The sequence below is a fragment of the Corvus cornix genome, chromosome 4 (assembly GCF_000738735.6).
Source record: "Corvus cornix cornix isolate S_Up_H32 chromosome 4, ASM73873v5, whole genome shotgun sequence".
In the NCBI taxonomy this organism is placed as follows: domain Eukaryota; kingdom Metazoa; phylum Chordata; class Aves; order Passeriformes; family Corvidae; genus Corvus; species Corvus cornix.
In genome coordinates, this window is record NC_046334.1 from 17,340,231 (window position 1) to 17,363,210 (window position 22,980).

Here is a 22,980-nt window from a genome sequence, read left to right on the forward strand (position 1 = left end):
TCCAGTTTTATATTATGCAAGGTGATGGAAATGTTTCAGAAGGTGAAGAAAAGGAGTGTGGAAGTATAGCTGTACAGAATCAATAGGTTCACGTTGCTGCTCGTTCGGTTAGTGGCTTCCCAATATTGCCCCTGAACAGTATTGATTTAATTTTCTCACTGTGGGTACAGCATAGCTTTGCTTTACACCACAGAGACACAAGTTTCATGTTTTCATTTCATAGTGATTTTCATGCAGGCTGCCTTTGAAATTGCTGGCCTTACGGACACAATTATTGGCTTTGTGAAGATGAGCTCCAGCTTTGCTGGTTATCCCTGCAATTATTTCTGTCCTGCCTCTGATAACCGTGTGGTGGTGTTCCTGAGCATTCCTCTTTGTCCCTTTTCTTAATATGGGAAAGCCTTTTTAGACAGTCTATGGTTAAGGAGATAAAGGAATGCGTTTTAAGGGTTGGGGCTTGCTGCATTTCACAAGAACTTTGCTGATTCAAATTACAGTGAGAAAATGTAGAGACGCTGAAGGACTATGAGGAACACTAAGTCCTGGTTTAGTCTAAGTGTGGACTGCAGGTATTCTCTGAAACACTATGTACGTGACAGTGATTTCATTAGGTAGGGTGAACCTGCCTGCCTGACATTTTCAGTTAAACTGGATAAAACCCTGCTGCTGACTGGAAGATTAGTATTTTAAAATGAATCAAAGGTGCTGGCTGTTTTTGCAAGGATAGGTAGTGTAATGCTGTGGAGAGGAAGGCACAATGAAGTCCTATGGATCAAAAGTACTATACTATGCTAACCGTTTCGGGATTCACTCCTCTTTCTTTCTTTCTGTCTTTCTTTCTGTCTTTCTTTCTGTCTTTCTTTCTGTCTTTCTTTCCGTCTTTCTTTCCGTCTTTCTTTCTGTCTTTCTTTCTGTCTTTCTTTCTGTCTTTCTTTCTGTCTTTCTTTCTGTCTTTCTTTCTTTCTTCTTCTTTCTTTCTTTCTGTCTTTCTTTCTTTCTTCTTTCTGTCTTTCTTTCTGTCTTTCTTTCTGTCTTTCTTTCTGTCTTTCTTTCTGTCTTTCTTTCTGTCTTTCTTTCTGTCTTTCTTTCTGTCTTTCTTTCTGTCTTTCTTTCTGTCTTTCTTTCTGTCTTTCTTTCTGTCTTTCTTTCTGTCTTTCTTTCTGTCTTTCTTTCTGTCTTTCTTTCCTTTTGAAAGGCAAGCCTGAGCTTTACTCCCAATTATTCCTGACATGAGCTTTACTCCCAATTATTCCTGACATGAGCTTTGTAGCTCTAGTGTTTGCTTGGCCAGTGGTGCCATGTGTGGTAGGGAAGACTCTGATGCTACCTCTCTATTACCAATCATTTGTGGATGAGAATAGCAAGGCCCAGACTAGGTCAGAGAAAGATCAGTGGAAGAACACTCCAGTCTGGCACCTCACTTGTCTGAAAGCTAAATGCTGGTGAATGTGTTCTAAGGCAGGTAGGAAACTATGTAGAGGGAGCTGAAATGCAAGAGAGCCTTGCAGAGGAAGGTGCTTGAACTAACTGTGTGGCACTGGAGGATGGCAGTGCTGGCACATGCTCCACTTCTTGATTCTCTTCACTGCCGAAGGCACCAGGAATGCTGAAGTTGGTGGGGTGGACCAAAGAGGATATTGCATTCATCCTTACTGCTGGTACCTGTGAGTTTGCCACCAGGGAGCAGCCCCACTGTCTGACTAGCTGTTCTGGTTTAATTGTGGCTATCTTCTAATTAATTATAAAGGGAATTCTAGGGAGGTCTCTGTCCTCAGCTCTTCTCGACTTATTAGCTCCTCTCAGTCTTGCCTTTACTGACAGTAATGAAAGGCTTGAACTCATGGCAGTGTTTCTGAGGGAAAGGTCTCAGTGGGTTTGGGGCTGAGCCCCATGGGATGGAGATTCTGGATATTTAAAAGGAGGAGCATATGCAGGCTGAAGTACATTTGGTAGCAGGCAAAAGTTGACGTGAAAATGTGTGTGGATTTTGCAGTGCAGGAGGATGGGGGAGAAGAGCCTTGCCCTTTTGCTGAGGGAAGCACAGCAGAAATGATGGGGGAATCAGGGACATGGAGAGCTTTCCAGCAGCAGCCTTCATTATCAGCAGAGTGGTGGTTACTCCTGGTTCTCCTCTCAGCTCATAGAAGGCTGCCTAGTGGCCTGGCCATTTTATGCAGCAGTGATCTGAGTGATCACATTGCACATACCTTCTCCTGTGAGTAGAGGAAAAATTGCTTTAAGTTACTGGCAGTTTTGAGAAGGGGAAAGAAAATGCAGGGATACTATTTTCTCCAGCAAATTGACTTTCTTAATCAAAATCGTATATCAGCCAGAATGTTCCAACACAACTGAAATCTTCTGTTAAGAGCACCTTAGTCTCTTAAAATGAGGTTCCATGGATTGAAACATTATCAAAAAAAGTAATTTCTAACTGGGTAATAGGAAAAACTAATTTAAAAAAATATGGAAATTGATAACTATTTTCAGGCAATTGTAAAATTCAGAAAAAGGTCATTTGGATCAGAAGTGCTGGGGTAAGAGCAAATCTGGTTTTTTTGTGTTCTGAAGGGAGCGCTTACATAATTTTAATTCTCAAGGAGGAGAGAAAGGTAACTTTGTCAGGATTTCCCTTGATATGTGCATGTTGGTTGAGCAGTCCTGATATACCCAGTCATGTGAGTCAGGGATCTCTGGTGCCTCAGAGTGAAATTCAGTTCTACCGCTGGGTAACCCGGCATGATTTCCTTGTCTCTGAGTTCATTAACTCCTTCCTCTTCAAGTGATGTGTATTGTAAAGACCTCAGGCTTGTGAAACCACCCGATTTTCTTGTGTTTGGAGGGGACTGTGTTAGTCTCAATACTGGAGTTTTTTAAAAAGAAGGGCAGTTGTAGGAGGGGGAGAAACTCCTAGAAGTTTCCCAACCTGATTAACATGGAAAGGCATTTTAGTTTCGTGCTGTCAGTATGTGACTGTGGCACTCAACAAGACCCTCAGTGGTGAAGACTCAGCCTCTGACATTAGTGGAGCTCTTTGCCAAACATTGCTTTTTCCCTCTAGCTGTCACTGAAGCTGTGACAAGGTGCTTGTTTGGGTCATCTGACCCTCCCCCTCCCCCCCTTCACTCTGCCAATCTGAGCCCCACAGCAGGAAGAAACAATGCATGAACTCTGGTAAGTTTCTGATGGCAAACTGTCCCGTTTGGACTCTCCTGCTCTCTCACCCTAAGGCTATCTACAGCCTGAAATGTACTGGCATGCAGTGCTTTGGCTTTTTACATGCAGATTCTGAAGCATTTGATGCTAAATTGTTCCTGGTGATCGCATCCAGTTTAGGAATGCTGTTTCTGTTTTCTTCCATAATGAGACAGCCCTGGCTGGGACCTCGCTCTGTGGGCTTGTGTATGATGCACTGCTGAACTGTACTGGCTGTGTTTGCACTGCGAGGGAGCTTTGGGCAAAGGCAGTGTTGGATTGTGTGGTCAGATGGGACACTGATGCCAGGGAGCAAATTACCCCTTCTTGCTGTCAGAAAACACATTTAAGTCTTGCCTCCATATTTCTGTAACGGTATGGGCAAAGCTCAAATGGAAAAACGTTACTTTGGGGAAAATTAATTTCAGATATTGAGCTTTTTCCTTGATGGTAAGTTTGGATCAACAGAAGGTTATGATCTTGCTCTTAGCTGAAATACAGTTCTCTTTCAATTCAGACGCTGCCTCTTTGGGGTCCCTTTGCTTTGGGAATGAAACTGATGTAAATGTAAGGTAAGCAATGAATGAAAGGATCTTAATGTTAGATTTTTAGCCGTCAGTTGGCTCTCCTATATTTGATAGATTTTCCCATCACAGGCAATCTGTGTTCTTGCTTGCTCAGATCCACACTGGTGCCAAGTGCTAAACAATGACACTATCTATCTTTCTGCACAATTTGCCAATTTTGGTTACTTTTGAAGCCCAGTGTTTCTGCTTTACCCTTGTGAATCTCCCTTATAGGGAGAACAAAATGAACAGAAGAGTGATTTCTTTAGCAAAATATTTAGGGTTGATGTCTCTCTGTCATTTATCCCCTTGTTTTATAAACCACAGTGCTTAGTCCACTTACAGTAAAATAAGTCAAAGTAAAGATGTAGTAAAGAGTTGTTGTTTGTTGTTTACAGTGAATTGCCTTTCACATAATCAAATGAAGTACTTTATTGCAGTTTCACTTCCAGCTATGACCTTAAATAACAAAGGTTTTACTTGCTGCTTACTAGGCTTAGGGCAATGTTTTCAAAAGCTCTCTCTTGATTGTACATCTTCCTTCAGCCATCAGCAACATTTTGCCAGTGACCTCAGATGAGCTAGCATTAGAGCAGAAGTGCTTTCGAAACCTTCTCCTGCAGAGGCATGAGAAATGGGGTCTTTCTTTCACAGGGAACATTTCAGGAGTTGCCAGAATTCTCCCTCTTTCCCCCCAAATTCATGTTACCTTTCAAACATAGCTACATTTTGGTATTTACAGAATCCCCTGCAAAATATCACAAGAGACAGGCCCATGCATCAGATTAATTATCTTGCCTTCTACTTGCCAGAGGTGCTTAATTTCTTCTTTGGAATTGAATGTGACTCCTGCAATTAAATGTTACTCCCTGACTACTGAGACATCTCACTTTTCATCTAGGAGGAAGCAAGGCATTAAGACCAAAATCAGAAGTGGACTTGCATACCACAAGTAAAGGTGTTACTGGAAATTTTACAGCTGTTATACTCAGGTATATGGAAATGAGGTTATTGGCTGTTTCCTTATAAACAGTGGAAGCTGGGTAACTAAGCTCATTGCAGAGTTACTAGTGGTACAGCGAGTCTGACTGTATTTGATGGTATTTGATTTTGCCAGATACCTGTGACAGAGCTGAATGTTTACAATCATTTTTTGATTATTCTGAATTCAATGCATACTTTAAAATGTAAAATGTTATAGAAGTTTTTGCTTCAGTTGGACAGACTACAAATGAGAGCATTGTTATTGAATGCAGTCACTCTAGTCCAGCAGTAGTTTAGCTGAAAGATAAATTAAAATCCCATGATTTCAGAGGGAGTCAAGCAGGACTCCCAAGTTTCCCCCCAAGTTTATTTGGGGGGAAAAAGGCATTGAAGAATTTTCAGGGTTAAACTTGGGGTTTCCTCCTCCCCATTCTTTACATGACACCGCATCATTTTCTGGGACTTAAGATAACCTTCTGTGGTAAAGTCTGCTGTCAGTTTTCCTATGGACCTCTCAGTGGTTGTTACTATGTAATGGGTCATTAAGAAATGTGTTTGAGGCTTACAGAGGCAGGCACATCCTATATAGGCAAATTTCAGAACAGGCATATTTTCTCTTTAGGTGGTTGCTACTGATCCTCAGCTATGAGGCATGAAAAGAGGACAAGTATCTCACATTCCTTACTCAGCACCCAAGACAATTCTCCTAAAAAGCACGTTTGTCCTGATCGTCCTCACGATTAATTTCTGCTAGAAAGCACTCAAGGAATTAATTAATTTTAGCCTTTCACTCATCCAAGTATTTTACTGTTTGAAAACTTGATAGTACCCATTAAAAAAGCATACATGCTTACTGGAGTAAGATTTTCTTTTGCAAAACTTGCTTTTCTTTTGCAAAAAGCATGCGTTTGGCCTTTAAAAATACCTTTTGCAAGAGTTAAGGTGCTAGTTACTTTGGAGAAGAGCTGGTTACCATATATGTTGTGATGATGCGAAGTTGTGAAGTGAGAGTGGGGGCCTCAGCTGGAAGCCCCTGGTGAAATTCCATCCAGGTTTAAATGTTCTGTTTAGTTAAGATCCCTCTTGTAGTTTCAGCTGGAAATATCTGGCCTTTGTTTCACTTCAGAAGGGAAGAGAGTGTGTGTGATCTGTATTATATAAATATTTTATCCATCCAGAGCTTCTTGTATAAAATGTTTCCTTTGTAGGAGAAGTGTTGACTCTCATCTGTAACGCAGTGGCCCTTTCAGATTTGAAGTCACTGTTGTGTGTAGTGATACGATGCTCCTCATTAGGAAGGAGATCAAAAAAAGTTGCAGTCTTCCAGCTTGTGTTTGAGAGGTATTTTCCTTAGAGATTGGACTGGGTGCAGTTCTGAAGGGCTGCTTCTGCAGGGCTTAAGGAGATGTTGAGTATGTATGACTGGTTATCAAAGTTGGCTGGAGATGGTCCACTTACTGGCTGAAGCTTGATTTCAGAGTTGAAGGGCACACATGGAAATCCCCAGCCCCTCTCTCTACAGAGGAGTGTTTTCCTGCCATTCTTTGTTGATTGGATAATATGAGTGAGGAAAGGGGAAGGAGGAAGAAAGCTGTGTTTTGCTGTGAGAATGCCCAGGACCTTTTGTAACTAGGCTTTGGGTGAGATGGTGACCTCTGTTAGCAGAATATAAGTAATAACAAAAGTATCTGTGCAGAAAATGAGTGCAATAATTGAATCTCTCTTTCTTTTTATTTTCCTCTCCAAAGATCAAAGAGGTTCGACTCTTGATTAATGTGCAACAGACTTCATTAACATGGTAAAATGTGGAAAAGCAGGCTATTGGTTATTACAACACAGACATTTGCTTTAGGGAACTGTAAATACTTCTTGTTCAGTAATTTGGGCTATTGCTTTTGCTATTGCTTCTGTGTGTGCAACTCATTGGAGAATACCACACCTAGAAATTTAGAGGCAACCTTTATACTTCAGTATGCATATCTCTTACTTTTTTTTCTTTTTTTTTTTTTTTTTAAATGATGCAGAATGCTGCTTCTGTGTTCCTGTCTTGCTTTCCCAGTCAGCATGTGCAGGGCTTTGCCTCGCTTGCCCGCTCTTTTTACACTACATCAAGTGCTGTTTATTTTTCTCCTAGCAACCTACTGGGCTGCTCTTTGTCTCTAGGTCTAAAAAGAGGATTTTTTTATTTTTTCCTTGTAGGTATGAATGTTTAAGGTTGACTGCTTGTGTTGAAAAATGTGACAAAATTTCTCGCCTACTAATGCTCATTTTTGAGGTACTCCCAAAAAAACCCCAAATTCTAGCTAAGATTTTTTCCAACACAGCAAGGTCAGGAGTTTTTCATAGATTCTACTTCAATCCAGAGTCTTTTTTAATTTGCATAATTTGCTTGAATAATGTAGCCCTCCTAATATTTTCCAAGCCACTTACACTTAACTAATCACTTACACTTATCTTCAGCATAAACCTCATTGATTTTATTTCTCATTGAAAACATCAGTAGTACCAAATATAATCCTATTGGCTCACAGTCTATTAGAAATAAAATTATATTAAATGTCTTGTGGGGTGTGAAGAGGTTAAATCAAGGAGAGTCATCTGAGAAAGTCATCCTGGTGTGTAAAACATAAATCTGGTTTATATTTAAACTACGTGTCACCCACCAGCTAAAAATAGCAATGATCATTAAAAGCCAATTTGCTGCTAAACATTAATAGACATTTATTACATCATAACAGGTCTGAAAGACAATTAAACTTATCTTTTTCCTAGATAAACTCTCCTTTAAAAATGTGTTATTCACCTGGCTTTTGCCATTAATCTCTTTTACTAGCGATTTTTGTTCCCCTTGATATTGTGCATGTATGCATAGAGTTGTGTGTAAGGTGGTTTCTTGTTGTTACTCTAAGTCTTTCAAGAGCAGTACATTTTCAATGGGAAAAGCTATTATCCCTCCTTATACTGCATGTTAACTTCCAAACCAGCACAAAAAGTGAAGAAAATTACACTTTATTACAGCAAAACAAATAATATCTGTTACCATCCATTTGAGAAGAGAATACTAAGCAAGACAGGATAAAAAATGCACTGGATGCACATTTTACACTTAGGAAATAGATTACAGCTTTCTTGCTGTTTTCATTGCAGTTCCTCAGTCAAGTGGTACCTTTCCCCTGTTTTATTACTGCATATAGTCATATTTGCAAGTAGTGACTGAAGCTGGAGTGAGTCAAAGGCTGAGGAAACCCAGCACTGTCAAAAGTCCTGCTTCCTACAAGAAGTGCAGTCATGATCCCGGTGTTTCTGGTGCATGTGTTGCTATATCTGTTGGGTCCCGTGAACCAAGCCATCAAAGGGGGCAGGCTTTGTGCTTCAGCTCAGTAGTGCTCAGTTCTGTGTAGCTAAAGATGTCTTCAGCTGTGCTCTTTAGCCTTCAGAGCCAAAGAACTGTGGGGCCAACTGGGCTGTGAAAGGAGAGTGCCCCAGGGTGGACACAAGGCAGCCCTTTCCTCCCTTTCTGAACTGCCGAGCTCACAAAAAGTGGTCCACTATCATCTTTGTAAGTAAAAAACTTCTCTGGCATAACACTACTTTTGGGGAGCAAACAGCTGCTCCTGGCTGAAGCATGGAGGGAAGGAGGCCACTAATAGGAGCTCTGGGCTGCCTCCTGATGAATTCAGGCAAAGGAGAAATGGCTCCTGCCTGCATTCCCCTACACACCCCAGCAAGAAATCCCATCCTTGTAGTGAAAGTAAATGTCACTAAACTCTATATAGATCTGCAGCTGCTGCTCCATCTGGGGCAGTGTAAGTTAAAGAGGTCCTTACCTGCCAGGAAGAGGAAAGGAAAAAAATTACAGCTGATATGAAGGAGACAGAGCAGGGAGAGAGAGATAGGGAGGATAAAAGAATATTGAAAAATATTTTAAAGGCTGCATCCAGAAGCATTTAGGGGTATTCCTCCTCTGGTCCCAATATCACACTTCACTTCCCCAGTTTGAACTCTCATGGAATTTTCTGTCGCTTCCTTTGGCTGATTTTCTCCTTGGAGGCTGTCACTTCCTCACATTAAAGTAAGACCTGGTGCAGGATCTGTGCCATCACAATTACAGCCCTGGTAAGGCACTTGGAGAAACAGGGCCAGTATGTGTGGGAGAGGTGATATGCCTCAAAATATAAGATGAGTTTGTGGTAGCAAAGGGAGATTAAAATTATGCTGACCCTGGTGATAAGCTTGTCTGCATTTTCAGTGCACGCACCACACATGTTTTATTTGTCACAGAATTGCTGAAGGCTCTGTGGAATGCAAATAAGCATTGTGAGAGTATTGTCAAATCCAGACTTTCAACATCCTGAATCATTCACAGGAAACTAAAAAAAAAAAAAAATCTGAGATTTGCTTACAAGTCATGTGAATTTCAAATCAAATATGTTGAATTCTGTTTATTTACCATCAGTTTTACTGAGCCTCTAAGCTGTATTTGGGTCCTGTTTTTCTTTGCAAGGAGAAATTTACTTGAAAAGAAAGCTGAAATTTTTATTATTGCAAGGAGCTGCCACATATTGAGTTTTACATTGAAATCATAACTGTTGGCAGTAGTGTGAAGAGAGCTTGCCTATGCATTATTTTCCCTCTATAAAGATGTGCTATAAACTGAAACATTTGAGAAAGACTGGTGCATTATGTAGGTATAATAAATTTTTGAGAAATATCTTAACACCTCCCTGAAATTTTCTGGAGCATTGTTGTAATAATTGCTGTATACAATGATGACATAGGACTGTTTCAGGTGGTCAGAAGTCTATGGTGCCGTGCAGCTTGTCTGAAGAGCTGCACAGCTTTTCCCAAGACTTACAGGGTTTTTTTTTTTTGCCCTGATGGGTTTGGAGTGGAGGGACTGAGATGCTTCTTGCCAGCTGTGAGCTGCTTTAGCAGGTGGTGCTTAACCAGCAAGAGTACCAAGTTTTTTGTAATCAGTTTTCAGAAAGCCCGCTGATCTCGGGGGGTAATGCAGTACAAACATTTGCATATTTTACCACATCCTCGCATGATACTCTGCACCTTTTGAAATTTTGCATGTGTTATCATATATTTGCACACACACAGGGACCTTGTGAATGGTGTACTTTCCTCCTAAATCTGTAATGAAGTATATTGCCAAGGATAACCAGCAGGCACTTAAAGAAAGTCTGGAACATTCAGTAGCTGTGATTTTCAGATGTACAATTCAGTACATTCTTTCTAAGCTTCTGGACCATATTTCCAAGGCTCTTAACTTTTCTCTGTCTGTTCCTTCTCCCCATCCTTCCATGTGTAGTCACAAGATGTGTGAATGGCTTCACTATTAGTATAATTATCATTTTCTGCTGAAATTGCTTTGATTCTGGATTGAATGGGAAAACCAACAAGCAGCTGATAGCTCAAGTTCCCCTTTTGACCTCTGGACCAGCACAAAAGCCTCTATTTCACCTACACAGGAAAAAAAAAAAAGCCACTATATTCAGCCAGTCTGTATTCGGGTGTGCTTTTATCAAAGGCTTGATTAATCTAAAATGAATTAACTCAGTTAACACTTGAGAGTTATTTTGCAGCAAATCCCGCAGAACATCGAAAGAGCTCTTTGTCACTTTGAATTATAGCCTAAACAGGTGGTTGATGAGCTTGGTTTGAGCTGAGAGTGGCTCCTTGCTGCCCCGGCCACTCCCCTCAGGGAAGTGTAAGTAGCACTGCAGTGATACCGAAGAATCCAGGATAAACACAAACTTGTTAGACCTTGCTATCATTGTAGCTTGTTTTTAAGGTTTTTAAAATTACTTTCCAGAGTGCTACATCAGGTATAAGGAAGGAAATAACAGGCAGAATGGTTTTGGGTTTTCAAACAATATGGATGAAATGAATATTAATGTACAGGAATGGCAACTCAGTGTAATAGAGGTGCAAATGCACATTTTAAATCTTTCTTGGAAGAAGTGACTTAGAAATACCATGTCATTTTGCACATATTGGGTGAGAGGGTTGAAGTGTTCCCCTCAGAGTTTACAGCCCCAGCAGAGGTGTGAGAGCAGCAGCAGTGTCTGCAGTACAGAAAGAGGACGTAGGTGTGAGCAGTTTGAACCACAGGCTGGCAAGTCCTGGCACCCTAAGAAGGCTCACTGGCTCTTTCACAGTGCTTCCTCACATCTGGTAAACTTGAAATGAAGAGCTGAAAGCCATGGACAACTCATGATTTTGAGAACCAAAAGTGTTTATTTCTGAACTCAGTGAGAACTCTGATTTCAGAAGTATTTGTGGTATAGGATGAACATTCCCCTGGGCTGAATGCAGACAGAGATAAAAGTTTACAGATAATTCAGTGTCTCAGAAACATGTTCCTGACTTCTTAAAAAACACATAGAAAGACCTATCCATTAATGAGCATGTCCCTGTAGGAGGAACTTCAGTGAGTGGCTCTGAGTGAAAGTGCATGTGGAAATGCCAGGAGTGCAGCCTGCTCCTGCCCTGCTCCCCCTGTGTTATACAGTTGCTAAAGTCTGTGTGACCTTTTACATGGCAGGTTGTGTTGCTGCCATCACAAAAGGACCAGGGAGCCACATCCTGAAAACCTGACAGGGAAGGGGATTTGAAATAGGATAAATGTGGAAAGAGGTTGGAGGAGCAAAACCTTTCCTTTTTAGTAATGTTGCAAAAAAAAAAAAAAAAAAAAAAAAAAAGATGTGTTTTGCAAACAACTTATGGCCAAATGTATTGCAGCAATTCTTTTGTTTAGCCATTCATAATGGGAGTGGAAATACAGCTCATTCTCTTAGTTAAAGAAATTTTCTAACAATAAATTGCAGTTAATTTAATTTTGCAGAGATTGCATGTCTTATTTTTTTCTTGCTGGGGTTAATTCTCTTCCCTATCTTAGCAAAATTCTGAATATGTTGCCTGAAATAAATTATCTCAAGTAGCAGATGCTTAGAATGGGGAATTACACCCATGGTTCCAGCTTGGACCATCAGCTTCAAGGAGTTTAACTACTTCCCAGCTTTTCCCCTTGTAAACAGTGACTTTAATCAATATTTGTTTGAAACATCACACTTATTTTCTACTTAGTAGGTGACTTTTGCCAAAGGAGGAGAGTAAGTGTCGGAATCTTTTCTATTAAGAAATATAAAGCAGTCCTTGTATCCTTGATTTGTTTAAGCTAGTTCTGCTATGCACATTTTCAGGGGTGGGGAGAAAATTGCTGCAAGTAAAACTGGATATGAAAACCCCAGCATTTCTATCTGGCTTTTGCTAATGCGCCTCTCTGTAAGACACTCTGGCCTCTCCCCTGGCTGTACCCCAAGTGCCCAGAAAACTCTGGATACCCGAAGCAGCTTTTGCTGTGTGAGGAGGGTAGTGTAGAGCTTTGTGCAGGTGCAATTGCTTGTGTTTGGAAGGAGGCAGTAATTAAATGGAGTTCTGACAGGTTTGGCTTGCACTGCTCTGAGTTCTGCTTTGAATTCAGCCTATCTGTTTGCTCACCACGTGAACTGGTTTCCTTTTCTCTTTCACCCTCCCTGTAGACTGTCGACAGATGAGCGCAGAAAATGCTCCATGTGCTGCTTGACATCAACTGCTGAAGAACAGACTTGGGTAGATGTTGAGTTTGTCAGTGTATCTATAATGCTCTTTTATGAGCAACGCCTTGATGAATACTTCACTGCTCATCTCTTCACTATGAGGCCTGAGTTTCCTTTATTTAGCTTTCTCCTATTCTGTCAGTAGCACTTTGAGCTGGATTTTTGGGAACTGCCAGCATGCAGTTCTGGTTTGGGTGATGCAGCAGATCAGACTGTGAAGGTGTTGGGGCAGCCCTTTGGGCATAAAGGTCAGTGAGCAGAAGAACTTTCTCTTAAATCAATGCAGGCTGCATCATCTTTGTGGTTAAAGTTCAAACCCCTTAAGTCAAGCCCTTAAATTTTTCACTGTGATAGTGTATCCCTGTCTTGCATCAATAAATGTACCACTCCTCACCGAACAGTTCACAGATAGTGAACTGTTCTCTCCAGTTTCCCCTCTTTGTCTGTGCTTTACCTGGAGGTAATCCAAAGATGAAGTGAATTTTGTTTTGTAGGCCTCTTTCTGTGTCTTACAATGCTGCTTGTGGGTGTTGAGTGACCATTAAGAAAAATGGTTGTTGTGCTCATTTCCTATGTAGCTGTTTCCCTGCAGATACCCAGTTCACAAACACACTGTGATTATTCGATTACGTGAAATACAAACCCACCCAGAATTTTGCAGCATTCCAATGTATTTGGTTAATCTAGTGGTGCCCTGTGTTGTTGAACACAGCTGGCATGTCTCCAGACACATTGTGTATTGGTAGTATTTGTGTGTGAGCTTAAGCTGAAGGGGTTGAAGGCTTTGCAGAAGCAAGTTTGAGGACAAGGTGGTGCCAGCCAGGGTGTGCAGACACCACCTGACAGGCCATGGCTCTGGCGTGTTCTCCTCTGGCAGGAAGGACGGTGGGACAGAAAGTATTTGGTCAGATTTACAACTGGAGTAAATGATTCATAGTGATGAGCTAGTCCTGTTGTCTCTTTTGCACAGGAGCTTTGTGACTCAATAATGTACTTTCCAGGAGGATAAGATGTTTACTTGTGGCTCTGGTAGTTCCAAGACATTAGTTCCCAAAAATTAGTGTTTGGACTTTGCAGAGGGCATGTGAATCCTTTGCTCATTCATCCTCAGCCCATGAGATAATAGAAAAAAATTCCTAGAATCCTCTCATGAAGGAATGTATAGACAGATTAAAAAAAATTAAAGGGCCCTATGTAAGTATTTTGCTGACAATTATCCCTTCTCTGGGATAGGGAACCTAATTAATTTGTGGCTTCTTCAGTTTATACCCAAAACCCTTTTACTGCACCATAATGTTATCTCTTTCTAACAGACTTAGATTATTCAGAACTGATGCAGTTTAAACAAATAAAAATTGAAAACAAACCTGTGCTCCTCCACTGCCTGACTGAGCTTTTGCTTCAGGGAAGTGTACCTGTGCTCGGATAGCTTTCACCCATCTCTGTACGCCTTTTGAAATTTTGTAGCGCAAAAAGCTTCTCACTTTAAAACTTTACAGAGGGTGCTATAGAACATGCCATGCATAAATAATAGCAGTGCTGTAGTTTGATGTGTACTGGTAGCCTACTAAAATATAAATGAAAAACTTGATCACTGTTTAGAATGTACAATTTAAAATATTCATGAGGCCCTTCTCTGTTTGAAAAACTGACTTTTAGTGTTATCAATGACCATTTTGATTAGTCCCAGCTCAAGCAAAGTTTTAATTTCAAGGATGTCCATAAAGAAGCCACTTGACTGCAGATTGACCTTGGATTTTTTAGAAACCCCACTTACAAGAGAGGAGAAAAAACTATGGAAACTAAATGCTACATTTGAGTGAACAAATTACAGGGACAGACTGGGGAGGAGAGTCAAGTGAGAGAATAAAATCTTGGCAGTGCAAGATATATTTATTAAAAAAAAATGCAGCTTCTTTATAGACTTTGGTTCTGAACAATGTGGGGTTTTATTTAGTTGATCAGTAAAGATAGGCAGCAAAACAAAGGCCACTTTGTCATGCCAGACTTTCAGAAATATACCCACATCACAATGGCATGCAGCACAGTTTTTTCATACAGCTTTTTGGCTCAGACTCGGTTTTGGGTAAGAACAAAAGTTGGCAAAAACAGCTTCTGTGCTCAGAGAAGAATAACTTCTGTTGATCAGAGATTTTTGGAGAGATTTTTAATTAGACCAGTACTGTGAAGACTGCAGAGTCTAAGGAGTTCAAAACAGATATGTAAAGTACTTTTCAATTCCTCATATTTCCTCATCATTTTAGAGTCAGTGGGGAGCTAAGTTTCAAACTGCTGCCGTGGTTTAACTCTGTATAGTTGTTTTTTTCCTGCCAAGTTTGAATCACTGTGGCCATCTAGCCCCTTCTGGAGAGATTAAAATGATGGAAAGCTGGAATATGTTCTCCAGTTAAACGAGCGAATGTTTCTAGTCAAGCACGGATTCAGATTGCCCCGCTCTTTGCTGTAAGCGCGTGGGATGGACAAGACCATTATTTTTAATTCCACAATAAATAACTGCAGAGCTCGACTAGCAGTGAGTCGCTGGCAGTGACTAGAAAGTGGCTGGTTGTAGGATAAGGGTGACTTTGGGCTCTACTTGGATTCAAAGCCTGGTCCAGATTCAGTGATTAAAAGCCATTACAGGTCGCCTCAAACAAAGAGAGGCTTTTTGGCATATCATCAGTGGAAATACTCTCAAACTATGTTACTAATCCCACTGCCTGGCCTGGTATCTTGCCGTTAGTATCCACAGCGGAGGCATGACAGAAATGCAAAAGGGAGGGAAAGGTCTTAGCTTTTTTGTTCAAAACTGCTGTCTGGAGCGCTGTTTTGAGATTGGAAGCAGAGCACTGGTTATCCACCAACTGGTAACTGGTTCTCTGCACAGGCCTATGTTTTATTTGTTATTTTATGTAGGAGTGTGCATGAATCTGAAGAGCCAGGGAGTGAGGAAGACACATTTGCCTTTACAGCTGCTGGCAGCAAAGAAACACATCAAGACTTGATTGAAAACACCTATCTTACTGTTTTACTAACTGCAGGTTTTTTTCCTTTCTCATTTCTAGGTCTCAGACTCTGGATACTGGCTGTGGGATATTTTTTATTATTATTTTTGATTGGGTTTTTTTCCCCTTTTTGGATGTGAATTGAAGGCCAACAACAGTTGAAGTGTTGGAAGCAAGTGCAGGAGGACGCTCACCTTTTTGTTTGAACCCTTGTTTGCTGGGATACTTTCAAGCTCTCCTTCACAGTCATGTGGTCATCACAGCTGCTGTTCTTCACAATGCTCTTAACACCGTTTGCCCATGGTGAGTGAGAGGTGGTGTAAATTTGCCTGTGGGAGGGGAAGAGAAGAGAAAATAGCAAGGATTTTGTCTATGTCTTTTCCTAATGGTGTAGGGTTTTTTTACAGGATGTGGATTTCTCTCCCTGCTTGCACCTCAGGTCTTTGAAATTCCCGGGTTACATTATGACTTAACTTCTGAAACAAAGAACTCTGGTGACACGTAAAGGTTTCTTTTTCTGAGTTTAGCTGCTTCATTAGACAGACTTTTTCCTCCTTGTTCTTGGGGAGAAATGGATTTATTACCATTCAAACCAGAGTAGGGTAATGAGAAATAAAGGCAAATCATAAAAACACCCTCCCATCTGCCTCCCTCCTTCCTGAAGTGAGCTTGCTCCCAATGTCTTTACCTTCTTCCCTGCAGAAGTACATTGGCACAGGGAATGGGAGTTGTGTTCAGTGCATGACACCTTGTATCTACTGCTCCTTCCCCCTCCTCAGAGGGAGGGCCCCTCACATTCTTCCCCCGCTCCAGCCTGTGTTCCTCCTATGGGGTCACACATCCTGCCAGCCAGCAAACCTGCTCCAGTGTGGTGGGCTCCTCTCTCCACAGAGCCGTATCAAGGTCCAGTGTGGGCTCTGCATGGGGTTACAGCCTCCTCCACGGGCTGCAGAGGCACAGCTGCTTCGCCTCCATGGGCTGCAGGGAAATCTCAGCTCTGGCATTTGGAGCACCTCCTGCCCCTCTTTCTTCACTGACCTTGTCTGCAGAGCTGTTCCTCTCACAAAGCAGCAGCTTTGTCCCTGTTCTTAGATATGTTATCCCAGAGGTGCTACCACAGTCACCAATGGACTCAGCCTTGGCCAGTGATGGGTCCGTCCTGGAGCCAGCTGGCATTGGCTCTGTCAGACACAGGGGAAGCTTCAAGCAGCTTCTCACAGAAGCCACCCCTGTAACCAGCCCCCTCCCTCCCCAGAACCTGGCAGTGCAAACCCAGTACAGAGCTGTAGCAGAAAAATTTGATCTCTTTTATTAGCCAGGACACTCTTTAAGTGAAATGTGACACATGTAATTCTTTGGGCCTGTTGGGTTCTTTTGATATGAGAAACCCAAGCTCTAGAAGTAAGCTGCCAGGTTTCACAAGTGCTGAAGGGTTCAGGTGCTCCTATCAGCAGTAATAGTTACCGAATGCACAGGGCAGAGCTTTGGAAAATCTGGCTACCTGGTTTTTCTGATGCTTAAATGGAAGGTGAGCTCTACCAAGGATCTCATTTTAATTACAGGCCAGTGGAAGCATGCTTGTAAATGACATGACTCCCTGTATGTAAGCTGTGGGCCCCTGCTTTTAAAATACTCATCAGGCTTTTTGAACTTTAACCAACTGATCCTCTGTGTATGTGCTAAGACACTGGAGCAAAATTTTACAGGAAAAAGGTGATGAAAAAATAAAATAAATGTAATTGGCTGAATATAGAGCACAACTCGTCTTTTTATATAACACCTTTAGGGACAAAGGCTATCTGTACTATTGTTCTTCAAGAAAGACCCCTCCTCACTGACTTGAAAATTAGAATGAGTATTTAAACTGAGCTGACCAATTAGGATGTAATGAAAGAGCTATTCAGAAAGGTGCTCTCCAGCCCTCTCCAGGAAAGTTAAATGCTAAATGTTTTGTAAATCTTTATAATTATGTAGTATTAGTAGTATTAACAGTTAAAGCAACTAATGGTTTGAATATATCTCTGGCAGTTGTGTTTTAGATTCTCAGTGCCGTTGTAGCTGGAAAGTCCTGCCTGATAGTCCCAGTAAATGAAAATGTCACAATATTCCTAGGAGTTGTATTATGCCACAGATGAGTAAATGCCAGAGATGCAGGAACAGTGCCTGGAAATATTTCTATCCCTTACGCTGCTCTCCAGACCAAACGTACAGAGTGTTTGCTGTGGTGGTTGTGGCAGTCAGTGGTGGTTAATCTGACCATCACACATCTCACCAACACCTATATTATCTGATCAGTTGCCAGTGAAAGTGCAATAGCCATCTTTGAGCTGTGGAGGGGGAACACCTTTGGTTTGAGCCAAAGGACTTGGATTGGTTCTCTCTGTTCTGATCTCTGAGTGGCCAGGATGCAGCTTCCATCTCAGAACTTTGGCATGTTGTTTAAACACATGTCACAACCTCACTTTCCTTACAAAAATAGCCCAGTTAAGCCCTGCTTTTTAATTTTTTTAAATTTTATTTTCCCTTTTAGTAATCCCTTTTCACTGCACGCAGAGAGCATTCAAAATTTACGCTTAACAGGACTCAAGCATTTGAGTTCCTCTTTCATGATCTGGAATGACTCCTGTCCTGTAGTGATTGCTGGAGATATGAACTACTTTTTCAGACTGACCTTGCTACATCTCGTTCCCTTTTTGAGTTCTCTGACACAGCCTCTTCATCCATAGTGGTAGCTGCATTATAGGCAGATTTCTTAGACCAGTGATCTCATAAATTGGAGAGGTGGTGGTGGTGTTTTGATGTTTTGGGGTTTTTTTGAGGGGGCTTGGTTTTTTTTGTTTTAGCTATTTCATCTCTTGGAGTAGATTATGTGTCTTGGGCTGTGATGACAGATGTGGAGTCAAAGGGTATATACTTCAGTGATCTGCAAGATGAAAAGTAATCTTCCAGAATACTGCCCTGGTACAATGTCATCTTGTTGATAAGCTGTAGAAATCATAAAAGGGGAAAAAGCCATGAGTCCTTGTATTTCCTCAGTGATGATGTTAATCTGCTGCATCCAAAATACACAGGCACAGCACTGTCTAGTTTTGTTCAGACTGCTTTGAATCATAGCTCACCAGAAAAATTAAGCCATGTGAAATACCTACAATAATAGCAGATTTGTGTAGTGGCTGCTTTCTTTACTGGTACCCTTGACTTGAATGGAAAATAGCTTACAAGTCAGGGCACAACCTGGAGCAGTGTAGAAGCCCCCCAAAAGCTATCCCCTCTCCTAAGCTACAGCAAAGCCTGTAAATCCATTTGTTGCCTAAAACTAAACCTGTTATACAAAGTCAGAGAATTACACAAGATAGACTGAAATAATACCAAGGAATAAAATAAAACCATCAGCAATAACAATGAAAGCAAAGCCTTTTTCATCCTTTGCAAGGGCTCTGCTAAGGGGACAGGACTTTTCCATCCCTGCTTTCTTTTTGCCCCTCTTTGGAAGCTTTTTCCAAAGCATCTGGTCTGGACCCCAGGAAAGTGCTCCTTGGTTTGTGTTCCCCCCCATATACACCTGAGCAAACTGATCCTCCTTCCCTGTAGCAGGTGGATTTCCAAGAGGCATTTTTCTGGAATGAGCAGCTGTTCTCTTCCTCAACCTTCCTCCCCTTGACCCCAAACAAAGCAGATTTCTCTTGACCCACAAATGAATGCTGTCAAAAGTTCACTTGAAATGAGATGGACATGACAGGCAGCAGCTCAGTTTGCAAGCCTGGAGAGATGTACACCTGCTCTGCCACATTGCTGTCGTGCTCGTGTGTGGCTCAGAGATTTACGACTTCCAGACTGCTGGACAAAAATATTAATAGAAATAAAGGGACTGAGAGCTGCGTGCTGTTAGGAGCAGGATAGGAAGGATACCACAGTGATGGCTGTAGGGTGCAATTTGGCACGTCTCTAAACAGGTAACGGCACTGGAAGAGAGCTGAGAGCCTTTTGTATGCAAAGGTCTTTATCATCCCATCAGATTGGTTCATTGTTATTTATTTGAAAATTATTTTTTAAGGATTGTACTGAGTATCTAATTATATGATGGGCAACAACGAATGAGTTAATTGTAGTTACTCTGCTGCTTTTAAAAATCCAAAAAGGGACAACCACTTATTTTTCCGATGAACCAATAATCCAAATTGCCCAGTGTCTGTTGGAGATTGTAACAATGCAATAAAATCACCAGGCCTGGCTATCTACCTGTTTGTTCTGTTGCTACGCTCTTGCCTTGCACTTGTGAGATTGAGAGTGAGCTGTCAGCATCCTGGATCCTGCTTGGGCCAAGCTGTGGGATTTGGTTCCTCCTGGTCTTGCAGCTGCTTGGGGTTATTTTGTATATGTTTTAACCCTGTATGTATTAATGGGTTGCACACTGTTCCCTCCTGATGCTCCATGGGGTGGGTTAGTCATTCCTGTGATTTCTTAAATTTCTTGATATTTTCCTTGATATACAGTGTGATTTTTTGGGTTAGAACCACACACTTGGCCAAAACCAAGCAAAACTGAAGTCAGAGCAAGTTTAACAACAAAGTAACCAAAACCTGCTGAAATTACAGGATAAATAATAGGTGTCCGTGTCATGGTTTAAGCCCAGCTAGCAACCAAGCTCCATGCAGATGCTTGCTTACTTCCCTCCAGCCTTGTATATGAAAATGATTCTGTATTTTATACAGAATCTAAAACACAGCACAGTACCAACTACTAAGAAAAAATGAACTCCATCCCAGCCAAACCCAGGACAATCTGACATTGCAGCTAGAACAAGCTAGGCAAAAGTTATCGGATCCCAGGGGAAGTTGTAAGTGCAGCAAAGCTGCTCAAATAACTTTGGAGATTTAAGCTAAAATAGGTTGTAGTTCAGACAAAGCCTGTCAAGTCCTGGAGCCTTGTATTGTTGTGAAGCTTAAGGCCTAATACTGACACTTGACAGCACCAAACTGGCAGGGCTACAGATGCTGCTGGCCCAGTTCTAAACTTCAAAAAAACTGGTTCCTCCCAGAAGTTATTTATGCAGTCCTGTGGCATAGCTGTAAAGTGACCTTCCTGCATTTAGGGACAGATGCCATCTTGTCTCTCCATATGAGAATTAGTTCAAGATGGGGCTGAACTAATTTATCATTCTCAGAGTAGAAAATGAAATTTGAAGTCCTTTCAAGTCATTGCAGCTGCAAGGAAGAGAGCCTCGTCTGCTGTCCTGTTCCTGCCCTGTGAGCTTCTGCTCCATCTTTGCAATGCTTCTGGGGGACAACCGTGGCGAGGGCTGCATCCTTGTGAAAAGATGGCACTCCAAGGTCAGGCTGATCTCTCTAGGCATTAGCAGGTCCAGATGCCGAGCCAGTTTCTGTGGGAACAGTGGAAATATTTATTACTGAACAGCACTGGTAGTTGCCTGGTGACAATGATTCTGTTAAAGCAAGCAGCATTATCTATCTTGGGGGAATATATGATGCTAGCAGGCTGGTCTTCGGTGACAGAGTGCTGTTTAATGTGAGCTGAACATTTGCCTTGCTACTATTTTAATACAGTGAAAATACTGTCACTGCTTAAAATACGTACTGTGTTTCTTTTATACTTGTACAAGTGCTATGTTAGCTAGTGAATGGTGGATAATTGCCTTTTACTACAATACTTTTTATATAGTCACAATGAAATACAAGATACATGTTTTATTAGTTGTGAAATAGCCAAGTTGACTTCCAGGCTTCTGCCTAACTTCAGTGTTTTAAAGATTAATCATCCTCGAAATATTTATAATGTTTGCTATTCTTGGCAATTTGTATTACCTGCAGCCGTGCCACCTTTTCCATAGTGGAACAAGTGATTGAGGAAGGCTTTTCCTGATAAAAGGGGGTGGCTGTTCTCTGTATATACTACAGTGCTTTCATTAGCAGCATTATACTAAAATTGAGAGTATTAAGTTCCCCATCTGATGACAGATCAATCTATAAGCTGATAGAGGGTGAAATTCAACCTTGCTAAGACTACCCACTGTTTAATTCTTGTTTAAGCCATTACGCAGTGCGAAGGTCTGTGTGCGGACCCACTTCTCTCACGTCTAAATTTCACACTAAATTAGGAAGGAGATATTAAGGGGATTATCTGATAATGTTGGTTTTTTTCTTCAGTTTTTGGCAAATGTGTCTGCTCATAGAATCTTCCTGCTGTAGGGAGGAAACAAGACCTTTTACCCCCAGGGGTCTGTATCAGGACTAGGGCTATTTAATGTCTTCATCAGTGACACGGACAAAGGGAGCAAGTGCATCCTCAGCAAGTTTTTTATTGACACCAAGCGGTATAGCAGCCTCCTAGAACCTAAAGGGGAGCGACAAGGAAGCTGCAGAGAGACTTTGTACAACGGCCTGTAGTGAAGAGACAAGGGGTAATGGCTTTAAATTAGAAGAGGATAGGTTTAGATTAGATATTAGGAAGAAATTCTTCACTGTGAGGGGAGCGAGGCCCTGGCACAGGTTGCTCAGGGAAGCTGTGGATGCCCCATCCCTGGAGTGTTCAAGACCAGGTTGGGTGGGGCTCTGGGATAGTGGAAGGTGTCCCAGCCCCTGGCTGGGGGCTTGGAACTGGATGATCTTTAGTCCCTTCCCATCCTAAATGTTTGATGTTTTTTCACATGTATGGTGTAGAGCAGCAGGGCATGCGGGTTTCTTTCTGAACTGCAGCAACAGGCACTGTGCTTGCTCTCACAGCAGCAGGAGGGGGTAAGCTGTGTTACCTTTCAGTCCTGCAATATCTGGTGCTTCAGTCATTTGTAACCATTTCATGACAAGACTGATTTCTGATCTCTAGTGACCAACTCTGTGCTCTGAATTTTTCAAGTGTTAGCCAAGCCATAATATGTGACAGCATGTGAATTATGGTGTAGTAATTTCCACCCAGCACATTCAGACTCAAAGATGAAGGCCAAATGGCCTCTGTGCAGTCAAGTGTGAATTATTGTGCCATAACTTAATTCCTATTATATTTTACTGTGATTGTAAAAATGTTTTTATTAGTGAACTTCTTTACGAAAAGTCACTTTTTAAAAAACAGAACTGAAAAGTGCAGTGCTGAGCTTCTCACAAAGAGGTGTAAATAGCTTTGTGCAATGAGGAGTTTTGTTAAATCCTGAAAAAATGTATTTGTGTAGTTATTAACCTTAGGTAATGAGTACGTGGTGTGGTGTGGACATCTGCTATCTAAAAAGCTGACCTTACTCTAACTATTCATTTTGTATCAGCTGCCAGGCAGTTGCTAAGTAGGATGATTAGGTTCTTTGTTTCTCACCTAGTCTTGATTTGATCTGGAAACCTTAGCTTGCCGCCAGTCCCTTGAGCCTTCCAATCTTCTCCCAGTACAGGCTATACAAGTGTAATGGCTGGTGCAGTTGGGTTTGGTCCCAGCAAGCACTGAGCAAATAGACAAGGTGGTTTGGTGGCAGCAGTTTGGGAGAGCATCACAGGGATCAAGCTGATGTGTTGGGGAAAAATAAGCCAACCTGAAAATGGCTTGGGTGGTACTGGAGGTACAGGTGGTACTGGTCCATGAATGCCTTAAAAGTCTTTCTCAATTTTCCTTTTCCTTTGTCTTTCTAGA

The 22,980-nt window shown here is 41.6% G+C and overlaps 1 protein-coding gene across 26 annotated transcripts in view; it reads left to right on the top strand.

The window, feature by feature from the left end:
* The window catches only part of ADGRL3 (adhesion G protein-coupled receptor L3), a 404,123-nt gene that overhangs the window by 71,848 nt on the left and 309,295 nt on the right, over window positions 1-22,980 (top strand). For 25 of the 26 annotated variants that reach the window (XM_010411924.4, XM_010411928.4, XM_010411908.4 and 22 more), the window contains one exon: window positions 15,415-15,657. In XM_010411924.4, coding sequence (XP_010410226.2) covers window positions 15,603-15,657 — 55 coding nt within the window. In that variant the 5' untranslated portion in view covers window positions 15,415-15,602. Of the gene's footprint in view, window positions 1-15,187; window positions 15,658-22,980 lie in introns of those variants that run through there. The other variant, XM_039550838.1, reaches the window with a different exon arrangement.